This window comes from Microcebus murinus, chromosome 21 (assembly GCF_040939455.1).
Source record: "Microcebus murinus isolate Inina chromosome 21, M.murinus_Inina_mat1.0, whole genome shotgun sequence".
Taxonomy (NCBI): domain Eukaryota; kingdom Metazoa; phylum Chordata; class Mammalia; order Primates; family Cheirogaleidae; genus Microcebus; species Microcebus murinus.
In genome coordinates, this window is record NC_134124.1 from 3,720,715 (window position 1) to 3,745,960 (window position 25,246).

At 61.0% G+C, this 25,246-nt stretch overlaps 1 protein-coding gene across 4 annotated transcripts in view; it reads left to right on the forward strand.

Annotated features, from left to right (window-relative positions):
- The window catches only part of JADE2 (jade family PHD finger 2), a 52,464-nt gene that overhangs the window by 20,475 nt on the left and 6,743 nt on the right, over window positions 1-25,246 (forward strand). For all 4 annotated transcript variants that reach the window (XM_012762185.3, XM_012762184.3, XM_012762186.2 and 1 more), the window contains 7 exons: window positions 4,148-4,305; window positions 8,504-8,664; window positions 9,322-9,533; window positions 10,663-10,830; window positions 12,254-12,370; window positions 14,149-14,613; window positions 22,596-22,713. In XM_012762185.3, the coding sequence (XP_012617639.2) occupies window positions 4,148-4,305; window positions 8,504-8,664; window positions 9,322-9,533; window positions 10,663-10,830; window positions 12,254-12,370; window positions 14,149-14,613; window positions 22,596-22,713 (1,399 nt within the window). The remainder of the gene's footprint in view (window positions 1-4,147; window positions 4,306-8,503; window positions 8,665-9,321; window positions 9,534-10,662; window positions 10,831-12,253; window positions 12,371-14,148; window positions 14,614-22,595; window positions 22,714-25,246) is intronic.

Below are 25,246 nucleotides of genomic sequence, written 5' to 3' on the forward strand. Positions count from 1 at the left end.
GAGTTTGAGGCCTCTAAACATTCTTCATCCTCTTTGAAGGAGCTACAATTAACGTCTCCCCAGCAACTCAGAAGAACTTGGTTGCTAAGGCAGCAGACCTTTAAAGGCAGTCTGTCAATTTCTGCCAAAAGAGAGAAAAATAGTAAACATTCACAATCAAAGAAAATTGATTATTTTTCAGCTTCCAACTTTCGTGCCGCAGCAAGGTTCCTTGTTCATCGGTGTCCGTTTAATTTTTTATTTAATCTTCATAAATCATCCGAAGGCATTATTTAAGAGAATAATGAGGCCTTTTCCAAGCCTAACGCCTGGCAATTCAAAACACAGAGATGTCCGGGGCACGGCTGGGCTGCCGTATTTGTGGCCGGGGTTCTGTGAGTGTGCGGGGGCCGCTGAGGAAGGTACAGAGCGCCCAGCCGCCCGGCTGTTGGTTTGGACAGCAGCCAGGGAAGGTGGTGGTGGATCCACGGAAGGATCTTGACTCATTCAGCATTTGTTAGCACCTCGCGTGTGCCAGGCCCTGGTTGCACTGTTGGGCTCCTGCCCTGTGGCCCAGCCAGACGTCACTGAGACGTCCTTCTGGTGGGGAAGACATGACAAGAAACCGAGAGATCCCGATACGGGGGCTGTGGGCGTTCAAAGCCCAGGACCCAGCCTGGGACTGGGAAGGCCGCCCAGAGCGGCTGTGGGGCTCACCAAGCCCTTGAGGACACAGCGTGCCAGCCCCACTCTGGCACGGGCGGGGTGTCCCCGGCAGGGTCCTCCTGTGTGCAAGTGCTGAAAAGTGCCCGGGGACTGAAAGTGCGTCCATGTGGCCGCAGGGCCTCATTAGCTGTGCAGCTCGGTCCCAGCGTGGTGGCAGGACAGTGGAGAGCCACTGGAGGGCTTGGAACTTGCAAAGGCCGCAGCCAGATTTGCATATCCCAGCCCTTGGGGAAGCCATCTGATTTGCCTTCGAGTTAACTGCAGGGCGCTGGGGGCAGTGAGCATGTGGTTGGAAGGGGCAAGGAGGCTGCGGGGAGGGCTGGGTGCCTCAGGGGGTGTCTTGGCCTGGGTTCCTTTGTCACTTCCAGCATGTAGACCTTGGGTAGGTTATTTAACCCGAATCCCAGGCTTCTCAACTGTGAAACAGGGATGATGGCAGTACCCACCTCACAGAGTTGGCACAGGGGCTAATAACAGCCTAATTCAGGAATAGCCCGGAGACTGTCACTCTGCACATGGTGTGCTCTGCATCTTGGCTGATACTGCATGACAGTGCTGCCCTCCTTGTGTTTCCGTGAGTACTGCCTGAAAGGGCCACCAGTGTCCAGTATGCCACCTGCTCCCTGAGTGACCCAATGTTAACTCAGGACGGAACTTGGACCTCTCGTGGAACCAGACTCCTCTGTCTTTCCCATGTCTCCCAGACTGCAGTGGGAAGGGACTCTCGAGTAGAGCCCGGGACCCTCCTTCCTGCTCTGACTGCTGCATGCCAAGCCCGGTCCTAGGTCAGGGCCACCTCTTCAAGGCCGGTGTGGCCCTCCAGCTCCAGCTGGGCCTGAGCGCTGGCCTTGGGCCACACGCTGGTCAGAGGCCCTCATCCAGGTCCATGCGGTTGGGGATTTCAGCCTCTGGGTGTATCCAGGAGGTATCTCACCCCATCCATGGGGGTTCAAAAGACTCTGCCCGGAGCCAGCTTAGGGGCCTCAGACTCGTCAGCTCATTCCCCAGGGAGGCGGGAGGCCCTGGTGCTCGGTGCCAGGCACTGAGAACATAGCCGGCAGCAGGACAGGTGTGGCTGGGGAGAGATAAAAACAGGCAATGTGAGTCAACCAGACACTTTCCAGGAGTTTAAGAGCTGGGGGGAAAGGATGGGATGAGAAGTGGTTCAGTCGGGCAGCTGGCACTCCCCGAGCTGGTGAGTAGGAAGGAACCCCTGAGGGGGTGACAGTTAAGTCACAGCCCGGATAAGGAACAGCAAGAGGTTTGCAGCCCACTCGTGTCTTCAGAGGGCACACGGAGACACTGGTCTCTTGCAGGTTTGGTGTCTGGGGCGGGATGATGGGCTGTCCCACGTGTCTGGTTCCCTGAGGCGTCAGAGCAACAGGGCTTTGGAATGTCGCCCCACTTGGCTCTCTTGGATTGGGAGCACTTTGAGGGCAGTTCATGAGTCACTTTGGGGGGCAGGTCACCCTGCCGGGCCCCATCGTGAATCCACCCAGGCTCTGCTGGGCTTGACGCAAAGTCTCCAGAGGCCTCTGCTGGGAAAGGCTCCAGCCAACAAACGAGGACTACCAAAGAGCCCCAAAAAGCACCCAGGGCCTGAATGTATGCGCTCGTGTTAGGTTTCTTACTACTTGCTAATAAGATATGCAAATGATCAGGGCTGTGAAATCTTAGCCACATTCCATCTTCTGCTTAATTAGCATTTAATTGTAATCTGATTTTAATTTTTTCACACTGGCACCCTAATTAAATGTTAGGGTGTTAGTCCTAACAATTAAATTATATTGGCAAATAGAGTCTTCAAGAAACTTGACCTTTTCCAAGCCAGGGCTGTCTCTAGCTAGATGCAGACGTTAATTAGACTCTGCAAGATGCTGCTCCTAGGCCTCACCGTGCGCCCATTTCAGTGTTTCCTTGTGGTTATGGACCTGGATCCAGACGGGGCACCCGCAGCGAGGGACTGGGCACCCCCCCCCCGCCCCCTCGCAGGCGGAGGTGACCGTGAAGCGGTCTGCAGTGAGCTGACTTAGCCCCGGCACAGCTGTGCGTGCTGACTGCTCTGGGGAGGTTAGGTTTGGAGTTGGGTCTGGAGCCTCAAGTACTCCTTGAAGTGGTTTCTCCTCTAGTCTCAGCGATGTCAGTTCTTCAACTTGTGATTCTCAAGTGATGATCACTGGGAAAGCTGGTACCCGAGCAAGTCACATGGAGTCCAGAGGTGCCACCACATTGCACAGCAGCACTTGTGGGGGTCACGGTGAGATCAGGCGACTGGGGCAGGAGGCATTGGCAGCGCTGGCCGGGCAGGGTTCTGAGAATGTTCTGGGGGGGGGTGGGCAGGAGACAGAACCCGGAGAAGCAGTTTGCCGAGAGCGAGCAGGTGCTCAGAAGAAAAACAAAAGCACCGGGGTGTGACCACTCACGGCCTGGCTCTGAAACGTGGATGGCCTCTGTTAAGAAGGAGGACAAGACAACTGTGTCCTTCCTGCCCCGTCACACACAGAGTGTGGCCATGTGGAGCCCCTGCCCAGGTAGAAGACAGAGCATCCTTGCTCTTGAGTGACCTTGGAGGTCCTGACTCAGGCCAGGCCACTCTCCGGGCTGCTCCAAGCCCAGCCATCCCTCGGCTATTTGCGGAAGGCCCTGGCCTTTCGTTTTCCTGGGGTTGGTGCCCTGTGCTGTTTCATGCCTTTACTTGTGCCTGCCAGTGCAAACAGGTAACGTGATTGCAACCCCACAGTGGGAATTGCCTGAACGGTCACACAATGGCAGTATTGCTAGCCACCTCGGCAGGGCGCTCACCGGCCGCGCAGCCTTGCCCGGGCCGCACTCCAGTCTGCGATCCGGTCGCTCTGGCGTGATGCGGAGAGCCTGAAAGCGCCGAGAGCTTGCTCCACCTTGCAGGCGGCCTGACTTACCGTGTAAGTCAGAGTAGGCGACGTACACATAGGTGTTTTCGCGGCCTTAGTTTTAAATGTTCACAATTTTATTTTGATAAATGAAAAATTAGAAGTCAAGTTTTGCTGCTAACGCTAAAGCCGGCGCTCAGCCGTGCGCGTGCGTCTGTGGGTGTCGCCTGTAGTTGACGCTCGTTCCAAAGTGGTTAAACAGAAGCCTTGCTGCTCTCTAAGCTTTTCCTCTTTTTTTTGTTTTTTGTTCTTTTCTGTACAAGTCTTTCTCCGTCTGTCTTAGGGCCACTCCCATCTGTCACTCAAACTCTGTCCTTCGCTAAGTCGGAGCCGTGCGAGTTCAGTCGCCCGCACTTGTGAGGCAGCTACTTGTGCACAGCCCAGCGCGTGCTGGGTCCCGAGGAGACGCGCCGCCGGTCACGGTGGCGGCTTCTCCGTTGTCTTCTCACGAGCGCGGGCCGGAAGCCGCCGCGGCGACGCGTGCATTTGGCCCGGCCGGTCTGAACCGTTTTCTGCCCCGTCTCTCCGGCCAGGTTTTCCGGACAGACTTGATCACTGCCATGAAGATCCCAGACTCGTGCCAGCTCAGCCCCGATGACTACTACATCCTGGCCGACCCGTGGCGGCAGGAGTGGGAGAAAGGCGTGCAGGTGCCCGCCGGGGCGGAGGCCATTCCGGAGCCCGTGGTGAGGTGAGCCGGGCGGCCCGGGCGGGGGGCCGTCGGGGTCAGGGCGGAAGGGGAGGCCGCTTCCCGGGTGAGGGACCCACCAGTCCTGGGACTCCCTTCTGCCCGTCTCTATTCCGCAATCGATTCTCTTGTCTGATAAACCATGGAAAAGTTCCAGAAATACTGGCAGCTTCCCCGAGGGGGTAAGGGCTTGGGCTTTGCTCTAGAGCCAGAATGCTTGGGTTTAGATCGCCACTCACTTTCAGCGTGACTGTGGACCGGAAGTGTCACATCTCTGGGCCTCAGTTTTCTTGTCTGTGAAATGGGCATGATAATAATAGCTACTCTGCCTCATGCAGTGGTAGCGTTGGGACGATGCAGTGAAGTGACGCATGGAAGTGTGCACCCCGCAAAGACTGGCCGTGGTTATGCCGATGTGGATCTGATCAGGGAGTTCTGGAGACTTTTAACTAGTCTTTAAGACAGGGGTGAGCCATGCTCTTGGCTTCCTGAACCTTTTAAGAGCCCTTTGAGTGGGGAGTCCAGCGCCTGCCACACGGGGGGAGCTCAGGAAGCAGCTGCTGTTCCCAGCCTGAGAGGAGGCTCTCCTGCCGGGGCTGGCTCGGAGAGGAGTCCTCTCTGGGCGTCACAGCCCTCTGCCCTCACGGGGCCGAGACCCCGGCTGCTCTGGTTAGGAGGCAGCCACATGGCCGAGGGTCTTGCCTGCAGCTGCAGAGTTCAGCCAAGTGCTTCTTTATGCACCCTGGGAAACCCTCCAAGTCACATCTCAGGACAAAAGGGTCCCATGTCCTGGCTCCCCCCACCGACCAGCCTGCCTGGTCTGGGCAGCTTGGGTCGTTGGCGGTCCACTCCCAGACTTGGCCGCCGCGGGGCTCGTGCTTGAGCCCGTGTAGGTCAGGCCTGGGGCGAAGAGCACAGCTGTCACCTCCCCTGACATTGGCACTGGAGCTTCCTGGCAGCTGCACCAATGGCTGGTGCTCTTTGGGGACTGGACACTGGGGAGGGCCAGTCCTCCTCCCGTGCCTCCTGAGGGCTGAGTGACCCTCTGAGAATGAGGGGCGCCCCAGGCCTCCCCAGAAGGCTTGGGGGCCCCCTTGGGAGTGTATGCAGGGTGTAGAGCACCATTCATTCTCCACGTCCCCTGCCCAGGGCCAGAATCGGGTCAGGCTCCTGGCAAGTTTTACGCCCTCGCTTCTGCAACCTAAAGACCTGTTGCTCGGCCTCTGTGAGCCTGTTTGCGCCTCTTACAATGGGGGTAACACGGTAACCGCCTGACAGTGTGCGGGAGGGTAAAGGATGAAGTGGGACTAAGCATGCCAAGTCACCGCCATGCGGGCCGGGGCCCAGGGCGACGGGGGAAGGGCAGGCCCCCACCTGAGCAGAGCCAGGTGAGTCCCGATTAGGCTCGGCCCAGCGGTCTGTCCTCTCTACTTGCTGTCAATGTCAGGTGGTTCCGGAAACATCCACCGGCCTGGGTAATCAATTGCAGCTGCTTCCACACCGGTAGCTGGCTTCAGTCTGCCCGTAGGGTGCTTTATCTGTAGACGTCGAGAGGGGGGCACGCGTCCCGACTGCCCTGGCTGCGCTAGGTGCATTCCCAGCACACGCGTGCCTGCGCTGAGCTGACGGGAGCCAGGCGCCCCCGGCCTGCCCGTGTTCTCTGGAGAGGACAGACGGGAGACGGGGCGGGAAGGGTGCTCTCAGACCCATCTCCACGCCCCTCCTTCCTCCCCGCCCCTCCCGCCGGCCGCCCTCCCCTGGAAGCCTGCGCAGCCCCACCGGGTGGGGACTGTTAGAGGAAGCCTGTCCCGAGCGCTCCTGTGCCGGGCCTGTTATGGTCCTCATTTAATGACCGTATTAGCCTTAGAACTCGCATATCGCAGTCCCCATTTCATAGATGAGGAAGTTGGGAAATTCTGGGGAATTCCCTGCGTAGCCACCGGGGCGGTGGGCTGGCCCAGGAAATCACAGGCCACAGGAACAAGCCCCGGGCTGCCCCTGTGAGGCCCCAAGAGAGAGCCTTGTGCCCCGTCACCCTGACATGCCGGTGTGACTGTCCTCCCCCAGCACTGCCCGGTTCCCCTCTGTCCCTCCCTCCCTGGCCTCGGGGCAGGTCGTCCCTCCTGCTGGTCTGACGTCTGGCTGAGCTATGAGAGCCTGTCTCGCCCTCCAGGCTAGGAAATGAATGAGGGCCTTTCATGTCCCCTCCTCGTGGCCAGAAGTCTCAGCCTAGGGCAAAGCCAGCCTCTGGTGTCTGGTCTTCTGAGATAGCGCCCTCCCCCTCCCAGCTGACCTCTGTCCTGCTGATGAGGCCTTGGCCTGGGGTCAGGTGAGCCCACACCTGACGGGAAAACCTCACTCCCTAGCCAGAGCCAGAAGGGCGCAGACAGGTGGAGACGAGAGACCTAGGAAGCACAGAAAACGCCTCCTCTGTGAGTCCCCAAACCCTGGCTCCCCAGAGAAGGGGACAGTGATCTCAGCCTCAAGGGGCCTGGCCAGGTGGCAGCTGGCGAGGCAGGCAGGCTCGGGCAGTGACGCCATGCTGGCAGGTGGTGGCCATTCCACCAGAGGCTGCCCCAAAGCCACATGTGCTTAGGGCACAAACAAAGCCAGGTCACAACCTAAGCACGCAGCATGTGCTTAGGGCACAAACAAAGCCAGGTCACAACCAAATTACAGGCTGCACTTTTTTTTTTTTAAGAATATGTTAATTCAAATGACAGTTTCATGGGGAAAGGCAGAATTTCGTCAGACTGAAGAGTACTGGTCTTGCCTCTGTTTGGAACTGTCTGCTGGTGCGGGAAGCAGACGTCATCCTTCCCTGAGACCTTCCTTGACACGGGCCTCTTGTGTGTGTGCAATGAGGGGGGGGGGCGCGTCTTCTCCCCTTCATCCTTCCTGCCCCTCTCGCTAACGCCTGGGAGCCCAGGAGCCCTCCCCGCAGCTCAGCCACGTCCCCGTGCCACCTAGGGTCCTGTCCTCCCCTTCCTGGTCTCCGCTGAGTCACAGCCCAGACAGCTCTGCCTCTGACCCCGGGAGGCCTCCTGGGCAGGTGAGGGGCCTCCAGCCCTGCAGGGCCGGCTGGAGGAAGCCGGGCTAAGCAATAACCATGGCAACCAGTGGGGGGTGGGAAGAGCTGGCATTTTAACTGGGATCAGGAGCTGAGGACCAGCACAGCTGAGCCAAGGCAGAATGCCCCCCGGGTTCCGTTTCGGGAGAAAGGTGATCTCTGGTAGTCTCAGAATACACACGTGTGCATGTGCACACACGTGCATGCACAGGCATGCATACATGCACATGCAATACATGCACACATGCATGCACACACATGCGCATGCATGCATTCACATGCACACACAGTGGTTACCATGTGCCGGGAGCACTTTTCTAAGAGCTTTACAAGCATTAGTGAGAGGATCACACCCTCTCCCCAGCCATACGAGGCAGGCATTACTATCACGAGCCTGTTCTGTAGGAGAGGGCGCCGGGGCACAGACAGGTGGAGTGAGCCCCGAGCGTCACAGTTGGGTGGAACTGGGCTTCGGTCCTCACCCGCAGCCAGGGCCATTCCAGGCTGTTGCAGAGGCAGGGCCGTGGCCCTGTGGGAGGCTGAGCCGAGGTGGTCCTGGGACTGCGGCAGGCGCATCTGTGTGTCCAGGGGCTTTGGCCTCCGTCCCGGTGGGGGAGGTGAGGGTGGAGCCCTGCCAGGTGACAGTGTCCGGGAGAAGGACGAGGCCAAGGGCAGCACCGGTCCCTGTGGCAGTGGACCTTTTGTCTGGAGCGGGTCACCCGGGCCGCAGCAGTGATCCTCCTGACCCCAGAGGGGAGACATGGTCTTAGTTCCCCTCGAGGCCATGGGGCTTTCGGGCTGCTGGTGAGGAGGGCCCGGGCCTTGGGAAGGTGTGTGCAGTGTCCCGGCCCCTCCCGGCCTGGAGTTGGACTGGCCATCGTGCACTTGCCCTTCACCTCACAGGAGGTCCTCTGTGCTCAGACTTCTTGCCTGCGGTCATCTGCGTCCCGTGGGGTGGGTGGATGGTGGAGGAGGAAGGGAAGGAGGGTGGCAGGAGGGGCCGTGCTTGGAATCGAAGTCTCACACCTCACACTTGCCCACCAGCTCCTCGCTGGGCTGGCCAACGCCCGGGGGCCCCTGCGGTGGCGGCCGAGGGCCCTCTCTTCATGACACCCTGTCTTGATTTCCTAGGATCCTCCCGCCGCTGGAAGGCCCCTCTACCCCCGTGTCCCCGAGTGGCTCCGTGCCGGGCGAGGGCTCCCAGCCCGAGTGGCCAGGGGGCAGCCGCTATGACCTGGACGAGATTGACGCCTACTGGCTGGAGCTCATCAACTCGGAGCTCAAGGAGATGGGTGGGTGACCCCCTGCGCTAACAGCGGGACCAGGCAGGGCAGGGGGGCTTCTTCCCACCCCTGGCATCTTCACCCGCAGAAGGGCAGCAGCCAGGACCGGGCTGGGGTACTGCGTGGACCTGGGGGGGGTCCCCACTGCATTGCTGACTGGTGAGGTCACTCGTTAGTGCCTCTGCCTCCTGAAGTTTCTCCAGCTGTCAGGTGGGGGCAGCAGTGGCTCGGGATTGTAGTCAGTACGAGGGTTACGTGGGGAGTGAGTGAGCACGCAGGTGAGTTGGGGAGACAGGTGGGGCTGGGGTCAGGAGTCATGGGCCTGCTGGAGCTCGCCAGCACACCCCAGGACGGCGGCTTTGCCATGTCCAGCCACCCCAGGCGGGCCCCGACACACAGCACACTCAGTGGCTGCCCGTGGAGCCGGAGACGCTTCCGTGGTGTCTGCACACACAGGTGTCCCTGTGGTCACAGGCAGGCCATCTGCGGGCAGAGCCCCACGACAGGCCGGGGCCCTTGAGGCTGAGTGGTCCGGCCGGCAGAGGCTGGCGCCGAGCCCTGGGCAGAGGGCGCTCCGGCCACGCAGCGGAGGGCGGGCCCTCCCACAGCCCCGCCCGGCCCCCAGCCCGGGTCCTGCCCCGCCCCTGACGCCCCGCCCGCCCGCAGAGAGGCCGGAGCTGGACGAGCTGACGCTGGAGCGCGTGCTGGAGGAGCTGGAGACGCTGTGCCACCAGAACATGGCGCGGGCCATCGAGACGCAGGAGGGGCTGGGCATCGAGTACGACGAGGACGTGGTCTGCGACGTGTGCCGCTCCCCCGAGGGCGAGGACGGCAACGAGATGGTCTTCTGTGACAAGTGCAACGTCTGCGTGCACCAGGTGGGCGGGCAGGCGGGGCCTGCCTGGGTGTGGGCGCCGCAGGCAGAGGCCCTGCGGAGGGAGTCGGGGAGGAAGGGGACGGGACGGCGCGAGTACCCCATGCTGCCAGGGCTGCCGGGCCCCTCGGCTCAGACTCGAGCAAACGCCCCTTGGGTGGTCCTCCTGTCCTCTCCCCGGCAGACCCTCCCGCGTGCGCACCCGCCCCGTGCCGCCTCCTCTCCTCGCGTCCTCGCGTCCTCAACTGAACACACAAAGAGGCACGCAGGGCAGTGGCTGAGCGAAGCCGTGAGCTGGGCTGCCTGGGTTCGAATCATGGCTCTGGCCTTCACGAGCTGTGTGACTTTGGGCGTGTTTCTTAACTGCTCTGGGCCTCTGTTTCTTCACTGTAAGCAAAAGTGGATCGCTGTGAGGATTAAGTTGTTTACTGTGTGTTCTCTGCTTAGAACAGTACAGTAAGGGCTGGAAGCATCTGTCACCGTTACTGGAGTTACTAACCGGCGGCAGCCTGGCCAGGCCCCCTCAGGATTAAGGCTCGAGGTCTTGGGCGTCTCTGGCCCTTGTCTGCAGAGGACCTGACTCTGAGGCTGTCCTCACCGCGGTTGCTGGAATAGCCCCTCGGGGCTCAGAGCCCGAGGCTCCCCCAGACTGGCGTTGCAGCCTCCTGGGTGGGCCGTGCGCCCCACGTTCACACACGTCCCTGAACCCGGCCGCTCTTCAGTCCCTGTGTCTTTCCCAAGTTGGAGGCGTGAGCAGGAGGAGCCCCGTCCCCACTTACCCGCGCGACAGAGAGGAGGACAGCTCTGGGCCTCGTTCCCAGGAGGTGTAGACCCCCAATTTTGCCTCTGTTTTGAGGGGCCCTGAGCCTCGTGAGGCCCTTGGCGGGCAGGAACCTCTGGCTCAATGACTCTCCTCCCAGCAGAGGGCAGACCTGAGCCCTGTCACAGAGGCCTGGGAAGGGGACATTTCAGTCCCACAGGCAGGCGCAGGGCTTTCCCTTCCGGGCCTGACAGCTGCTTAGGAGCTCTTCTGGCCAGAGACTGGGGGTGCACAGCCTGTGGCCCGGGCATGGGGCCGCTGGCCGCTGACCAGACACGTGGCCAGTGTGGCTCACACCACCCTGCCCCCGCAGGCCTGCTACGGGATCCTCAAGGTGCCCATGGGCAGCTGGCTGTGCCGGACGTGCGCCCTGGGTGTCCAGCCGAAGTGCCTGCTCTGCCCCAAGCGAGGAGGAGCCTTGAAGCCCACCAGGAGCGGGACCAAGTGGGTGCACGTCAGCTGCGCCCTGTGGATCCCGGAGGTGGGTAGGCGTCGGGGGTGCGGCAGCCCCGGGGGTCACCGTGGGGAAGTGGGACCTGGGCGTCTGAGCGCTGGGGAAAGAGGGCGATGGGCCACCTTAAAACGCGGGCTCTCAGGTGCCAGGCCAGGGAAGGAGGCAGCAGCCCACAGAGAACTTTGCCTTTGAACTTGGGCAGAGCCCAGGTAGTGGTTTCTATGGGAAAAGGGCAGATGGGCCACTGGGGCACAGGGGAGGTCGGTGTATCTAGATGGAAGTCGGGCAGCGGACGGCAGGGTTGTGGGGTCCACCCAAACCTAGGCAGTGGTTCCTGCCCAAGTCAAGCTGCATGTTGAGAACACAGATAAGCCAGCTGAGCTCAAAGAAAAGCAGGCAGTACGCCGAAGTCAGAGGTGGGCAGTGCTACGGCTGTGGCTGGGACGCAGGGCGGGCCAGGGCAGCAGGCCGGGTCCACGGTGGGTGAGTCAGCAGAAGCCCTGTGCTCCCGGGGGCTGTCCGGTTCATTGGAAATGTGCAATGCTGGAGTTCACTGGAGTTTCAGCCCCAGCCCTGCTGGTGCCCTGACCCAGATCGAGGCCTAGGAGGAAGGAGGCCCTCGCCTGCCTGGGCTCACGGTCCGAAGGTCCCTGCTGGGCCGCGTCACAGGCTCTGGTGATGGCAGTCGTTTCTGTCAGCAGGGGTCACATGCTCCCAGACCAGCATCTCAAGGGCTGGGACTGAGTGTGCCCTGGGTTGGCCACAGCAGAGACAGAACCAATCAGGACCCCATCACGAGGGTCCCTGGCTCAGGACCTGGGGAGAGGGGGCCCTGTTTCCCTTCTCAGGCATGGGCGGTGGGAGGCAGATGTGCTCTGTCCCTGGCCCGAGGGGGGGCCATGCCCAGCAGACGTGGGCACAGTTGCAGGCCTGCGCCCACGGAAGGAGCGAGGCAGTGGCACAGCCCTCTGACCAGGGGAGCCCTACAGACCCCCGAGAGGAGATGCTGCTGTGAGGCTTTGCCTTGGTGCCCAGAAAAGTAGATAAAATTAATGCAAGTTAAAACAAGAACTCTGAAGATGTTATTAACCAAGGTCCGAGGCACAGACAGGAGGGAGACCTTGCGTGTATGCGCGCAGTGTGTGTGTGTGCACGCATGGGCACACGCATCTAGCCAGCTACACCCTGACACGCACTCTCACATTCATAGGTAGTTTAAGATGCGTCACAGATGAGCACGTGTTCAACCAGCGGTCAGCCTGGAAGAGCTGGGAGGGATGCAGACCTTTGAGCCGTGCTTGCGTGGTGTCGGGGAGGACTTGGGGTTCGGGGGCTCAGCCCCTGCCCTGTCTGCCCGCCGCCTGTGTTCAGCAGACAGCCCTCCCCTCGGGCATCTCTGGCGGCAGGCTGGGGACGAGGGGCCTGACGCAGCTCCCTGTGTCCTGCCCAGGTCAGCATCGGCTGCCCAGAGAAGATGGAGCCCATCACCAAGATCTCGCACATCCCAGCCAGCCGCTGGGCTCTGTCCTGCAGCCTCTGCAAGGAGTGCACGGGCACCTGCATCCAGGTACCGACCCAGGGCCAGCTGCAGAGAGAGGTGCCTCCAGCACCCTCAAAACCAGCTGCTGCCTCCTCCCTTCACCTGCCCGCCTGCCGGGGTGTGGGGACATCGCACCATGCCCAGGTCCTAGGCAGTGGGGACGGCCCGGGAAGCTGAGGCTCACCGCCCATCACAGTGCTGAGAACTCTGGCTGTCCCTGAGAGCAGGTGTCTGGGCTCCATGAATACATTGGTCTTACTTCTTTTTTTTTTTTTTTTTTTTGAGACAGAGTCTCACTCTGTTGTCCGAGCTAGAGTGCCGTGGTGTCAGCCTAGCTCACAGCAACCTCAGACTCCTGGGCTCAAGCGATCCTCCTGCCTCGGTCTCCCAAGTAGCTGGGACTACAGGCATGCGCCACCATGCCCGGCTAATTTTTTCTATATATATTTTAGTTATTCAAGTAATTTCTTTCCCTTTCTAGTAGAGATGGGGTCTCGCTCTTGCTAAGGCTGCTTTCAAGCTCCTGACCTTGAGCGATCCTCCCTCCTCAGCCTCCCAGAGTGCTAGGATTACAGGCGTGAGCCTCCGCACCCAGCCTGCAGTCCCTATTTTATTTTATTTTTTTATTTTATTTTATTTTATTTTATTTTATTTTTATTTTTATTTTTATTTTATTTTATTTTATTTTATTTTATTATTTGTTGCCCTGGCTAGAGTGCCATGGCATCAGGCTAGCTCACAGCAACCTCAAATTCCTGGGCTCAAGCAATCCTCCTGCCTCAGCCTCCCGAGTAGCTGGGACTACAGGCACGTGCCACCATGCCCAGCTAATTTTTTCTATATATGTTTTTAGTTGTCCAGCTAATTTCTTTGTTTTTTTAAGGTAGAGACGGGGTCTCATTTTGCTCAGGCTGGTCTCGAACTCCTGATCTTGAGCGACTCTCCCAGACTGGCCTCCCAGAGTGCTGGGATTACCGGCATGAGCCACCGTGCCCGGCCTGTAGTCCCCCTTTTCTTTTCTCTTCTCTTCTCTTCTCTTCTCTTCTCTTCTCTTCTCTTCTCTTCTCTTCTCTTCTCTTCTCTTCTCTTCTCTTCTCCCCTCCCCTCCCCTCCCCTCCCCTCCCCTCCCCTCCCCTCCCCTCCCCTCCCCTCCCCAGTCTGTTGCCCAGGCTAGAGTGAGTGCCGTGGCGTCAGCCTAGCTCACAGCAACCTCAAACTCCTGGGCTCAAGCAATCCTGCTGCCTCGGCCTCCCAAGTACCTGGGACTACAGGCACGCGCCACCATGCCCGGCTAATTTTTTCTATATATTTTTAGTTGGCCAATTAATTTCTTTCTATTTATAGTAGAGACAGGGTCTTGCTCTTGCTCAGACTAGTCTCGAATTCCTGACCTTGAGCAATCCTCCCACCCTGGCCTCCCAGAGTGCTAGGATTACAGGCATGAGCCACTGCGCCCGGCCTGTAGTCCCCATTTTAGATATCACTACATGAGTACACAAGTTGGTGACCCCATCTTCAGCCTTTCCTTTGATCCCAAAGTCATTTTGCCCATGCAGAAATGCATCTTGTCCCCAGAGGGGTTGCCCAGCTGTCTTCTGATTATTGAATCTGTCCCACCCCAGGGGCCCCAGAGCCCTTCCTTCCCACCTGCCGCAACTTTGTCCGTCAGCGCAGGGTGTTGGGAGTCCGTGCCATGATATTCGGGGTCTCACCCGCACTCTGCATTCTCCGTGGAGCCCCGGGAGAAGCCCCTCTCCCTCCTCCCCTCCACCGGGGCCCCTCCTGACGCCCCCCTCTCCCTCCAGTGCTCCATGCCTTCCTGCGTCACAGCGTTCCACGTCACCTGCGCCTTCGACCACGGCCTGGAAATGCGGACTATATTAGCCGACAACGACGAGGTCAAGTTCAAGTCCTTCTGCCAGGAGCACAGTGACGGGGGCCCGAGGGTGGAGCCCGGGTCGGAGCCTGCGGAGCCCGGCCAGGCCGGCGAGGACCTGGAGAAGGTGACCCTGCGCAAGCAGCGGCTGCAGCAGCTGGAGGAGGACTTCTACGAGCTGGTGGAGCCGGCCGAGGTGGCCGAGCGGCTGGACCTGGCCGAGGCGCTGGTGGACTTCGTCTACCAGTACTGGAAGCTGAAGAGGAAAGCCAACGCCAACCAGCCGCTGCTGACTCCCAAGACCGACGAGGTGGACAACCTGGCCCAGCAGGAGCAGGACGTGCTCTACCGCCGCCTGCGGCTCTTCACGCACCTGCGGCAGGACCTGGAAAGGGTGAGTGTCCTGCCGCCCGGCCCCTCCCGACCGGCCCGAGAGGCTTCCCATGCCACACCTACTGCCCCGAGCGGCCGGCGCTCACGCCGCGGGCTCTGCCTCGGGGGCCAGCCAAGGCTCTGGGCCTCCGGGCCTCGGCAGCGTGGGGGTGACTGATACTTTACGGAACAGAGAAGCGTCCAGCTGCGAGTCTCTGAGTCACTCTTGTCCTGGCCCTGTCACCGCCCTGGTGAGGGGGGCCCTGCCCAGCTGGCGAGGCTGGGAGCACCAGAGCTGGGGCAAGGACCCAGGCTTTCAACACCTGTTGCCTCTGGCCTTTCTGGGCTGTGCCCGGGCCTAACACGTGAGCTTCTGTTTAGAATCTAGGCAGGGAAGGAGCTGGTGCTCCCCAAGCTGTCCCCCTCACCTGCGCCGAGAGCCGTGGGCATTAAGGGCAAGGATCCGGCTGGGCGAGGTGGCTCACACCTGTAATCCTAGCACTCTGGGAGGCCGAGGTGGGAGGGTTGCTTGAACTCAGGCATTTGAGACCAGCCTGAGCAAGAGTGAGACCCTGTCTCTACTAAAAATAGAAAAGTTAACTGGGCATGGTGGCGGGTGCCTATTGTCCCAGCTACTGGGGAGGCTGAGACAGGAGGATCGCTTGAGGCCAGGAATTTGAGGTTGGGGTGAGATAGGCTGAAGCCCGTGCACTCTCGCTAGGCTGATGGGCCCCACAGCCACCATCCCGGACTAAGCCACTATCATCTTTCCCAGCATGCAGCTGGGGGCAATTCCTGCCAACCCACCCATTCTAGACCTTGTGACTCCTCCTCTCTGGGGTCCTCGGGGTGCTCAGCAGAGAACGGGCACGTGAGTGTGGGCTGGGGAAACAACAGCGGCCTGTGCGGAGTGCACGGATGAGGCCAGGAGATCGCACAAGGCTGGGCTGGTGGATCCAAGTGTGTCTGGAAGCTGCAGAGGTGTTTTAAGAAGGGACTGTCCCACTGCGGCAGGGACTTCCGGCAGACACTTGCCCTGGAGGACGACTCTCAGGGTCTGGAACGTGGGTGGATTGGCAGGAACTGCCCCAGCTGGGTGCTGGGAAACAGGATAGTGGCTCAGTCCAGGATGGCAGCTGTCGGGGCTGAGCGAGATGAAGCAGGACATATCCGGGTCCTTGGTCCAGTCCTCGGAGCCCCAGGGCCTGCTGTGGCCTCTCCTCTCTGGCAGAGTGAGTTCTAGGGTTCCAAGCATGTGGCATCACGTCCCAGTGTTCTCCGTGGGCACAGACACACGGTCTCGGTCTCTCCCTGGCCCGTCAGGAAGCAGCCCCGGCTGGAAGCACCAGGGGGCTCTCTGCGGCCTGAGGCTTCTCCAATCTGCGTCTCAGTGGGCGGGTCTGAAAAGCAGGTGTTGTCCTGGTGGGAGGTGGGGACTGGACCCAGCTCAGCTGCCCGGGGGCCTGGTCCAGGGGAAATGACCCTACCGGCCTGGGAGGACACTCGCTGCCTGGCAGCCGGCCTGCCCCCGGCTCAGAAGGAGGACGGGCGGGAGGGAACAGATGTCACGGCTCCAGCCAGGGCAGAGGACGAGGCACCTCCAGTGCAGCCGCCACCTCCTGGGCAGCGCGGCCTCCTGTCACGTGTCGGGGCCCAGGCACAAGCCCTCCTGAGACCAGAGCTGCTTGCAGAGTTGACCTCGGGCCACCCGAGTCTCCGCCTCCGGGGTCCCCAGTGCAGACTTTCCTCCTGCTGTTGCCCAGACGAGCGTTAGGACCGATGTTCCTGTGCTGTGGCGGCTGGCCCACGGGCCTGGCGGGGTCGTTAGGGCAGTCAGAGGCTGTCACTTCTGTCACCGTCACCTGGAAAGAGAGGCTTGAGGAAGGTCCTCCCAGCCCCGCGGAGCAGACGGGGAAGCCGGGCTCAGAGGGAGGGTGGCAGGGAGCCTTAGAGGACCTGATCCCTAGGCTTGGAGCTGGAATTTGGACCTGAATCGCAGGCAGGACCGGGATGCTGGCTTATTCTCCACTCTAAGTTTCCTGGGCGGGCCGGGCGCGGTGGCTCACGCCTGTAATCCTAGCTCTCTGGGAGGCCGAGGCGGGCGGATTGCTCAAGGTCAGGAGTTCAAAACCAGCCTGAGCAAGAGCGAGACCCCGTCTCTACTATAAATAGAAAGAAATTAATTGGCCAACTGATATGTATATAAAAAATTAGCCGGGCATGGTGGCGCATGCCTGTAGTCCCAGCTACTCGGGAGGCTGAGGCAGAAGGATCGCTCGAGCCCAGGAGTTTGAGGTTGCTGTGAGCTAGGCTGACGCCACGGCACTCACTCTAGCCTGGACAACAAAGTGAGACTCTGTCTCAAAAAAAAAAAAAAAAAAAAATAAGTTTCCTGGGCAAAAGCAGCCCCGTGTCAGCCCCCCGCCCGCCCTTTCTCCCCAGTGTCAGCTGCCACAGGTAGGGCCTGGGACTGCACTTGGCTGGCTCTGGGGTCCCAGGGCAGCCAGAGCTGCCACCAGACCCCTTGGGGCAGGGGGTGCAGAGCCTTCCGAAGCCCAGCGTGACCCATCCCACTGCAGGAAGAGGGAGCAGGGCCCACTTTGAAGACAGTGCAACCCCGTGAGACTCAGGGTGGGGGGGGTTGTCACATGCTTCCCGAGCAGCCCCCGAGCGAGGCCAGCAGGTGCCAGGTGCCAGCTGAGGGGAGGGGCAGGAACGCGCAGCCTGGCAGGGCTGGGAAGAGGCAGAGGCACCAGCCAGGCCGACCCCCTCGGCCCCACGGCCCCCAGGCCTTTCGGAGCCTCGTGTTGGCGACTTGCGTACGTGGGCAGCACTGAGAACTCCGCCACGGGGGAGGCTTTCTGCACAGACCCGCGGCTGCCGGTGGCCTGGACAGCAGGCCCAGTCTCCAGCCACGGCCCGGGCCAGCGGCGAGAGTGGCCAGCCCATGACTGGGCACGAGGCCAGCTTGGGCGTGGATTCCTCGGAAACCAGGGCAGGGCCTGAGCCTGATCTTGGGCGGCGTGGACTCGCGCCCAGTTCCCGCACTCCCGGCTCTCTGCCCTCCGGCTTCGGTTTCCACTTCGCTGTGTTTCAGTTTCCCTGTCTGTGAAACGGGAATAAGGATCCGTGGTTGCTGTGAGAGTGGGAGACAGCGCTTGGCACAGTGCCCTCCGCTGCTGGTGTGACTGTCACCGCTCTGGCCCCACGAGCCATGTGGCTCTCAGAAGGAGGCTTGCGCTCCGAGGGTGGCTCTGCGTGGGGACTGAAAGGGCCTGGGACACACAGCATCCTCCCAGGCTGATCCCCGCCCTGCCCCCCGCCCCGGGGCCGAGCGGGGATTTCGCTGGGAAAAGCAGGAGCCACCAGCATGAAACCCCGTTTTCCGTTCAGCCCAGATGTGCTTTTCCAAAATTTCGGCCGCAGCCCTTGGCCCTGGCGCCGGCTCGGGCAGGCGTGGCCACTGCAGCCTCCCGGAGTTATTCACGGCTGACAAAAAAATTGCAGCGCTGACATCAGCCCGACAGGCACCGGCTGGCGTCCCCTAGCAACCGCGCTGGCGGGCGGGCATGCTGTGCGGGACTTGCTGCCTCTGGCTCTGGATCTGTCGCCGGGAGTTTGAGAGCCCGGCCTGGCCTGAGGAGGAGGCCGAGGGTGGAGGCAGCTCTCAGGCACACACCTGCTGGGGGCGCGTGGGAGAGGCTCGGCGAGGAGCGGGTCCTGCCCTCTTCCCACGCCCGCTGCCTGCCTCCCCGTCTCTCGGCCACTCCCTCTCACTCTGTCCAGGTTGTGGGTGCCGTCACACGCAGCCCACCTTGTCCTGGCAGCTCCAGCCTCCAGACCGCTGGCTTTTCAGCCCCCCCACCTCCTGCCTCTGGGGCTTCTCAACCCATCAGTGCCCCCGCCCCACCCGAGCCTGGTCACCACTGGATTGCTCCCACGCCAGTCACCCGGCGATCCCCACACCCTCCCCGGGGACGGGGGACTCCCCTTCACCTGCTCAGGTGTCTCCCAGGCACTCCGCCCTTCTCTGTCCTGCGTCTCCACGCTCACCCCGCGTGGCGTTGGCCCGAGGCCCCTCCCTTGCCTCCTGGCAGAGCCTCACGCAGCAGAGACCACTCTCTGCCCGGGGAACCCCAACTCCCCAGGAGAGACCCCACAGCAGCAGGTGTCAGGACAGAACCCCATGGAATGCCTGGCGTCTCCATCCCTACCCCGCCCCTCTCTCAGCAGAGCCCAACCTCCTACCCGCCACCTTCCCTCCAGCAGAGGCCTCTGGGGCCCCTCTCTGTCCTTCCCTCCCGTCTCCTCCCTCTTCCCACAGGGAGCTCTTTCCAGCCCATTCCCTGCAGCCCTGGAATCTCTGTCTCTCCTTCCTCCCCTCCCTAGGTCCCCTCCCACCAGTTTCGTCGTCTGTTTCAGCCTCTCCTGTCCTCAAAAGCAAATCCTCTCTGCCTGTGTCCCTCCAGTCGTGGGTCCCTCCACTCCCATCCCCAAGTCTCCTTTAGTGTTGTCCCTCCCGGTGTTTGCTTGGTGGCTTCCCGCTCCAGCCAGGCTTCCGCTCCCGCCCCTGACACATCACAGAGCCACACCTGGGCCACCAGCAGTGTCCCCTCCACTCCTCCGGCCCTGTCCCCTAGCCCTCGGCAGTGGCTGCCACAGTCAGACCTACTCTTGGTCTTGAAACCCTTTCCTTGTGGTGCTTAATGTTTTGGGTCCCTTGCTCCGTCTCTGGCTGCTCGTTGGCTGCAGGGCTCCTCCCCTCCCTGCTTGCCCGGCCACCTGCCCTCGCCTGCCCTCCTGCCCTCGCCTGCCCGCTCACTCTCAGCTCTTCCGCATCGGGTGGGGGCAGGGGTGGCTCCCGCCAGCACCTCCCACCTGAGCAGATCTGCCAGTCCCCTCAAAGACCGCCAGTCCCAGGCATCTGGTGCCCAACGTGCCGCCGCCTCCCACACCTTCCCCGTGGCTGGTCTCTTCTAGCCAGCGGAGTCGCCCTGCTCCCCTTCTCCGCCCCACGCCAGCCGCTCCCTGCGGAACTTGTTGACATCAAAACAGCCTCATCAAAATGTGGAACCTGTGTTTATCATCAGTCCCTGACCTAGTTATTGAAGACTTTTCTACCTGACCCGTTTTTGTGCTGTTAGGCTTTTCTAAGTGAGAATGTTTTCTCCTTATGATCAGAAAATCAAATGACAGTGGAAGGGGCCTGTTAGCCTGGGCGAGATTCTACGGTGTGGTCGTTTCTTTGACCCAAGAGCCATCATGGTAAAGGGACCGTACAGCATCCAGCAGAACGTATTAGTACTAAGACTGGATGTTACCAAGAGTCTCTGGAGAGACTGGAACATACTTGGTGGCCCCAGGGCGAGGCACAAAGACGGGACCAGGGGCCACTGACCTGAGACTGCTGTGTTCTCACGGCAGGAAGCGACGTTCTTCCCCGTCCCCAGTAGGGACGGGAAAGTACAATTATAGGGAGCTGTTAGCCAAATTACTAGAGCTCACCTGGGGCTGGTTCCCACAAGCCAGAATGGGAAGACCTGATGTGATACACAGAGTATTCAGCAGAGACCCCAGAAGGATCAGATCTCAGTAATGGGGCTGAACTAGCCTCCAAAGTAAAGGCTACTTTAGATTTTCCCTAACCTTTTTTATTTTTTCTTTTGAGGCAGAGTCTCGCTTTGTTGCCCAGGCTAGAGTGAGTGCCGTGGCGTCAGCCTAGCTCACAGCAACCTCAAACTCCGGGGCTCAAGCAATCCTCCTGCCTCAGCTTCCCAAGTAACTGGAACTACAGACATGCGCCACCATGCCCGGCTAATTTTTTCTATATATTTTTAGTCAGCCAATTAATTTCTTTCTATTTATAGTAGAGACAGGGTCTCGCTCTTGCTCAGGCTGGTTTCGAACTCCTGACCTCAAGCAATCCTCCCGCCTCGGCCTCCCAGAGTACTGGAATTATAGGCGTGAGCCACCTTGCCCAGCCCAAAAATGAGTTTCAAGGGATTGTTACTGACCCTGGTACAGAAGCCGCTGGAGGAGAGTCTAGGAGCAGGAGGGAAGCAGCCTGACCTACATTTCAAGGAGGTTGCTCTGGGGCAGCACAGGGTCAGCATGGCCCGCTGCCCACGTGAGAGGTGCAGGGAGCCATGAGAAGGGGTTGCTCTCCAGGGCAGGCCGGTGGCCGCGGTGGTGGGCTGGCTGTGGGCACGCAGGAAGAGGAGACGTGTCACCCAGGATGAGTCCCAGGTCTCGGCACTCACCGCTCTGCCAAAACCCTGTGCAGCTGCCCTGGCCTGGCCTCAAGGCCTGCCCCCCATCCCTCGCTGGCCTAGCCTGTCCTCACTGCTCCCTGTCCCCTGTCTCTCAAGCCACCAGGCCTGGCTCTGTGTCTCGCCCCCCTGGCCTTGCCCTGGGCTCCCCCTATGTGATCAGCTCCCACCCCCACGCTGCCTCTTTGTCCAGGAAGCCGTGCTCACTGCCCCGGCTCTAGGCGGGGCTGTCCGGCCCTGTCAAGAGGGGTCAGCATCCACCTGCCCCGCCGGGCAGCAGTCCCCAAGAAGAAAGGGACCCTGGCAGCGTTGCTGACTGCCGAGCCAGGGCCTCGCACAGCACGGGTTCCCAGAGCTGCAGCCGGTGCTTAGGGCGTGTGGGGAGTGCGCTGGTTGGAGGGGGTTGGAGGAGGCCGTGCCGGCGGGCTGGAGCTGGGCCTGGTGCCCACGGGGCAGGCTGGGGCGCACAGCCCGGCGTGGAGTGCCGCAGAGAGCCCATCCTGCGGAGCCTGAGACGAGAGCACACCTTCACAGCTGGGCTCCGGAAGGAAGGAAAGGAGTGTTCCCACACCCAGGAAAGAAGTCCAGTTATGGTGCCTCCAGGCCAGGAGAAAGGGTGGTCATGTCAGCAGGGTCTGGAACCAGGGGTCACCCCGGGAAGCTTAAGCACGTGAACACTGAACTCGGCCTCAAAGACGGAACCCGCTGGAGCCAGAGCCTCAGCCGGGAAGCCCCGGTGGGACCTGGGGCCCAGCTCTGCAGCTGTGGCAGCTGTGCCTGACACTGGAGGCTCCAGCCCGAGCTGAAGATGCTGCCAGAGCAAGGAGGTGTCTCAGGGAGGGGCCCAGTCTTGGCCCCAGAAGTGTGAGAAGTGTGGCCTTGCCCGAGAGCAGCTGGCGCGGGCTGGCGCAGTGGGGCAAGGTGCCAGGCGGGCAGCGGCACGGTCTGTCCTTCAGGTGCTTCCAGACTCCCTGGAGGTTGGGTGCCCGTCCCAGGGGCTCAGCGAGCTGGTCTCCAAACCCTAGGGGCTCTTCCCAGCTGGCCTGAGTCCGTCAGAGAGACCTCTGCCCTTCCTGCTGCGTCCCGTGGCTGTGGCTGAGTGAGTGCAGCCACATGCATGGGGGAGCCCTGGCCGGAGCAGCCGGGGCCTGGCCCGGGTCCCAAACCCGCAGGCAGACGTGGATTGGCTGCAGGCTGGGCACAGGTGGGTGGGGACTGCCTGTCCGCTCCAAGCTGTCCTGCTGGAGCTATCAGGCTCCAAGTACCGGGGCCACTCCTGGCTCGGGACAGGTGTGAGATCTTGCCGTGGTGCGTGTGTCTGAAGACTGAAGAGTGTCTTGGCCAGGAAAGACAGCCTTGGACAGAAGGCAGAGGGATGGGCCTGGTGACCTGGAGAGGCCCTGACAAGCCGTGGGCACTGTGGATTTAGAGGAGAGCAACCATGTTGCAAGGGCCTTAGGACGCAGGATGGCTGAGCTGACCAGACCCTCTCTGCAGCTACGCCGGCCCAGCCAGGGACCGTGGGGCCAAGACTGTGCTTGGCCCTGGGTTTGGATCGGACGTGGGGCACGGGCTGAGGACGCACTCAGGGTCAGGGAACTGACTCCCGATGTCCTGGGCAGGACAAGCGGCGGTGGCAGCCTGTGCCTTGGGCACCGCGAGGCCCCCGCGGCCGGGAGGTATGGGGTGGCTGCCCGCGGCGAGTGAGGCGGAAAACCTATCTGTGTTTCCCCAGGTTAGAAACCTGTGCTACATGGTGACGCGGCGCGAGAGGACGAAGCACGCCCTCTGCAAGCTGCAGGAGCAGATCTTCCACCTGCAGATGAAGCTCATCGAGCAGGACCTATGTCGAGGTAGGCGCCCGCCCCGCCCCTGCACTGCCCCGAACAGGTGTCTTCGGAGCCTGGCTGGACGTGCGTGTGGGACCAGGGGCTGCTGGCAGCCACCGTGCCCTCTGCTCTACAGTTGGCGGGTGGGGCTGCAGGGCCCTGGTCGCATGTTGGCGCGGGGGAGCCAGAGGTGGGAATGTGGCGTCAGGGCTGCCCGCAGGGAGCAGGGACTCCCTGGTTGAGTGGGCCACGGCGCCGGGACAGGTCGCGTGTGGGCAGGTGCAGGCCTGGAGGCCCGGTGGCTCTGCGCTGGCGCCGAGGCGGGGAGGGCCCGAAGGTGGCGCGCTTCCCCGGACCCTGCTGTGCCTGGGAGTGGATGCTGAAGGAGGCAGCTGCCCCAGAGATGGGACGGGCCCGTGTGTTCTCCCTCCGACCCCATCTGACGGGATTCAGGCCCCGCGTCAGCAGCGTTTTTCTCTCTTTTCCGCTTACTCTCCTGCCACTCCGTGCATTTAACAAATCTGGAAATTAAAGACCAAAGAAACTCTGGCGTTGATCTCGTCTGCTAGTTGTAGATACGGCCAGACGCAGGCCCCTTCCTGGGGTGTGCAGAAGGGCAATGCTGAACCCCCAAAACTGTGTCCTCGTGTTGGATTTACATGGAGCAGAAATCGTTGGCTGGGCCCGACGCGGTGGCTCGCACTTGTAATCCCAGCACTCTGAGAGGCAGCGGCGGGAAGGTTGTTCAAGGTCAGGAGTTCGAGACCAGCCTGAGCAAGAGCGAGACCCCGTCTCTACTAAAAACAGAAAGAGGCCGGGCGCGGTGGCTCACGCCTGTAATCCTAGCACTTTGGGAGGCCGAGGCGGGCGGATTGCTCAAGGTCAGGAGTTCGAAACCAGCCTGAGCGAGACCCCGTCTCTACCAAAAATAGAAATAAATTAATTGACCAACTAAAAATATATATACAAAAAATTAGCCGGGCATGGTGGCGCATGCCTGTAGTCCCAGCTACTCGGGAGGCTGAGGCAGTAGGATCGCTGAGCCCCGGAGATTGAGGTTGCTGTGAGCCAGGCTGACGCCACGGCACTCACTCTAGCCAGGGCAACAAAGTGAGACTCTGTCTCAAAAAAAAAAAAAAAAAAAAAAAAAAAAAAACAGAAAGAAATTAATTGGCCAACTACAAATAAATAGAAAACAATTAGCTGGGCATGGTGGCGCATGCCTGTAATCCCAGCTACTGGGGAGGCTGAGGCAGAAGGATCACTTGAGCCCAGGAGTTTGAGGCTGCTGTGAGCTAGGCTGACTCCACAGCACTGTAGCCTGGGAAGCAGAGTGAGACTCTGTCTCAAAACAAAACAAACAGACAAACAAAAAACAGAAGACATCGCCGGCTGCAGAGAGCTTCTGAGCCAGGGCCTGCCACTGCCAGGTCGGACCCTGAGCGGAGTGGAGTAGACGTGGACCTCTGCTGCCCTCCCCCACCCACCCCCGCGCCTCGGAGCTGAGCTGCCTGCGTTGTGCTTTGGGATCACCCCCCACTTAGCTCAGGGCCCGGGTTGGGGCAGGCGACAGCCACGTGGAGCTCACCACGCACCGACGACTGCGGCCGCTTCCTGGCTGCTGCTGCGGGAGCTTCCCGGGCTCTGTCTGCTATTTATTCATCGGGCCAGCAGTAGCTGAGCATAGACAGGGCTCCTGCCCTCGGGGAGCTCACCCCTTGCAGAAATACGGAAGCAGCGTCCCAGGGTCTGCAGGCCCTGCCAGTGCAATGACAGACATCGGGGACGGCTTCCTGGAAGCAGCGATGCTGGAGCGACATCTCGGGCTTCCTAGCGCTCGGCTGTGGCCACACATCCACCTGCAGAAGCAGAGGCCTGCGAAGCGCCCGGAGTCACAGAAGCAGAGAGTGGCAAGCCACGAGCGCGAGCACAGGGTTCCGGAAGCATGGCCGCGATCCTGGGGAGTCCGCATCGCCACATCGGGCCTGGGGACACGCACGCTGCTTGTCTTGAGTGTCAGCCACGGGCAGCCGTTTGTTTGGGACGCGGCATTGGGAGAGAAGACTGGTTTGCCCAAAGCTGGCACGATGCTCGGCCCCGGGGTGGGACGAGGCCATGAGCGCACTGCTGAGGCTGTCTGGCCTGGGGGCTGGAGGAGGCCCTCGCTGGGCCTGTGAGCTGAGCCGGCTGAAGGACAGGACAGGGAAACAGCATGTCTGGAGACCCAGAGATCAGAGCACGTCTCGTCTCGGTAGAGAGACTGCAAGGAGGCTGGGGTGGGCAGAACGTACGCGCCTGACGGGCGCTGAGAGGGAACTCGGGTCACCTGTGTCCTGCGCGCAGTGGGAGCCCCAGGAGCCTGCTTCCGAAGGAACTAGGCTTCGGGGCCAGGCACAGTGGTTCCACCTGTGATCCCAGCACTTTGGGAGGCCGAGGTGGGAGGATCGCTTGAAGCCAGGAGTTCAAGACCAGCCTGAGCAACAGAGCGAGACCTCGCCTCTACAAAAAAAAAAAAAATGGAAAAGTAGCCAGTTGTGGTGGCACACACCTGTAGTCC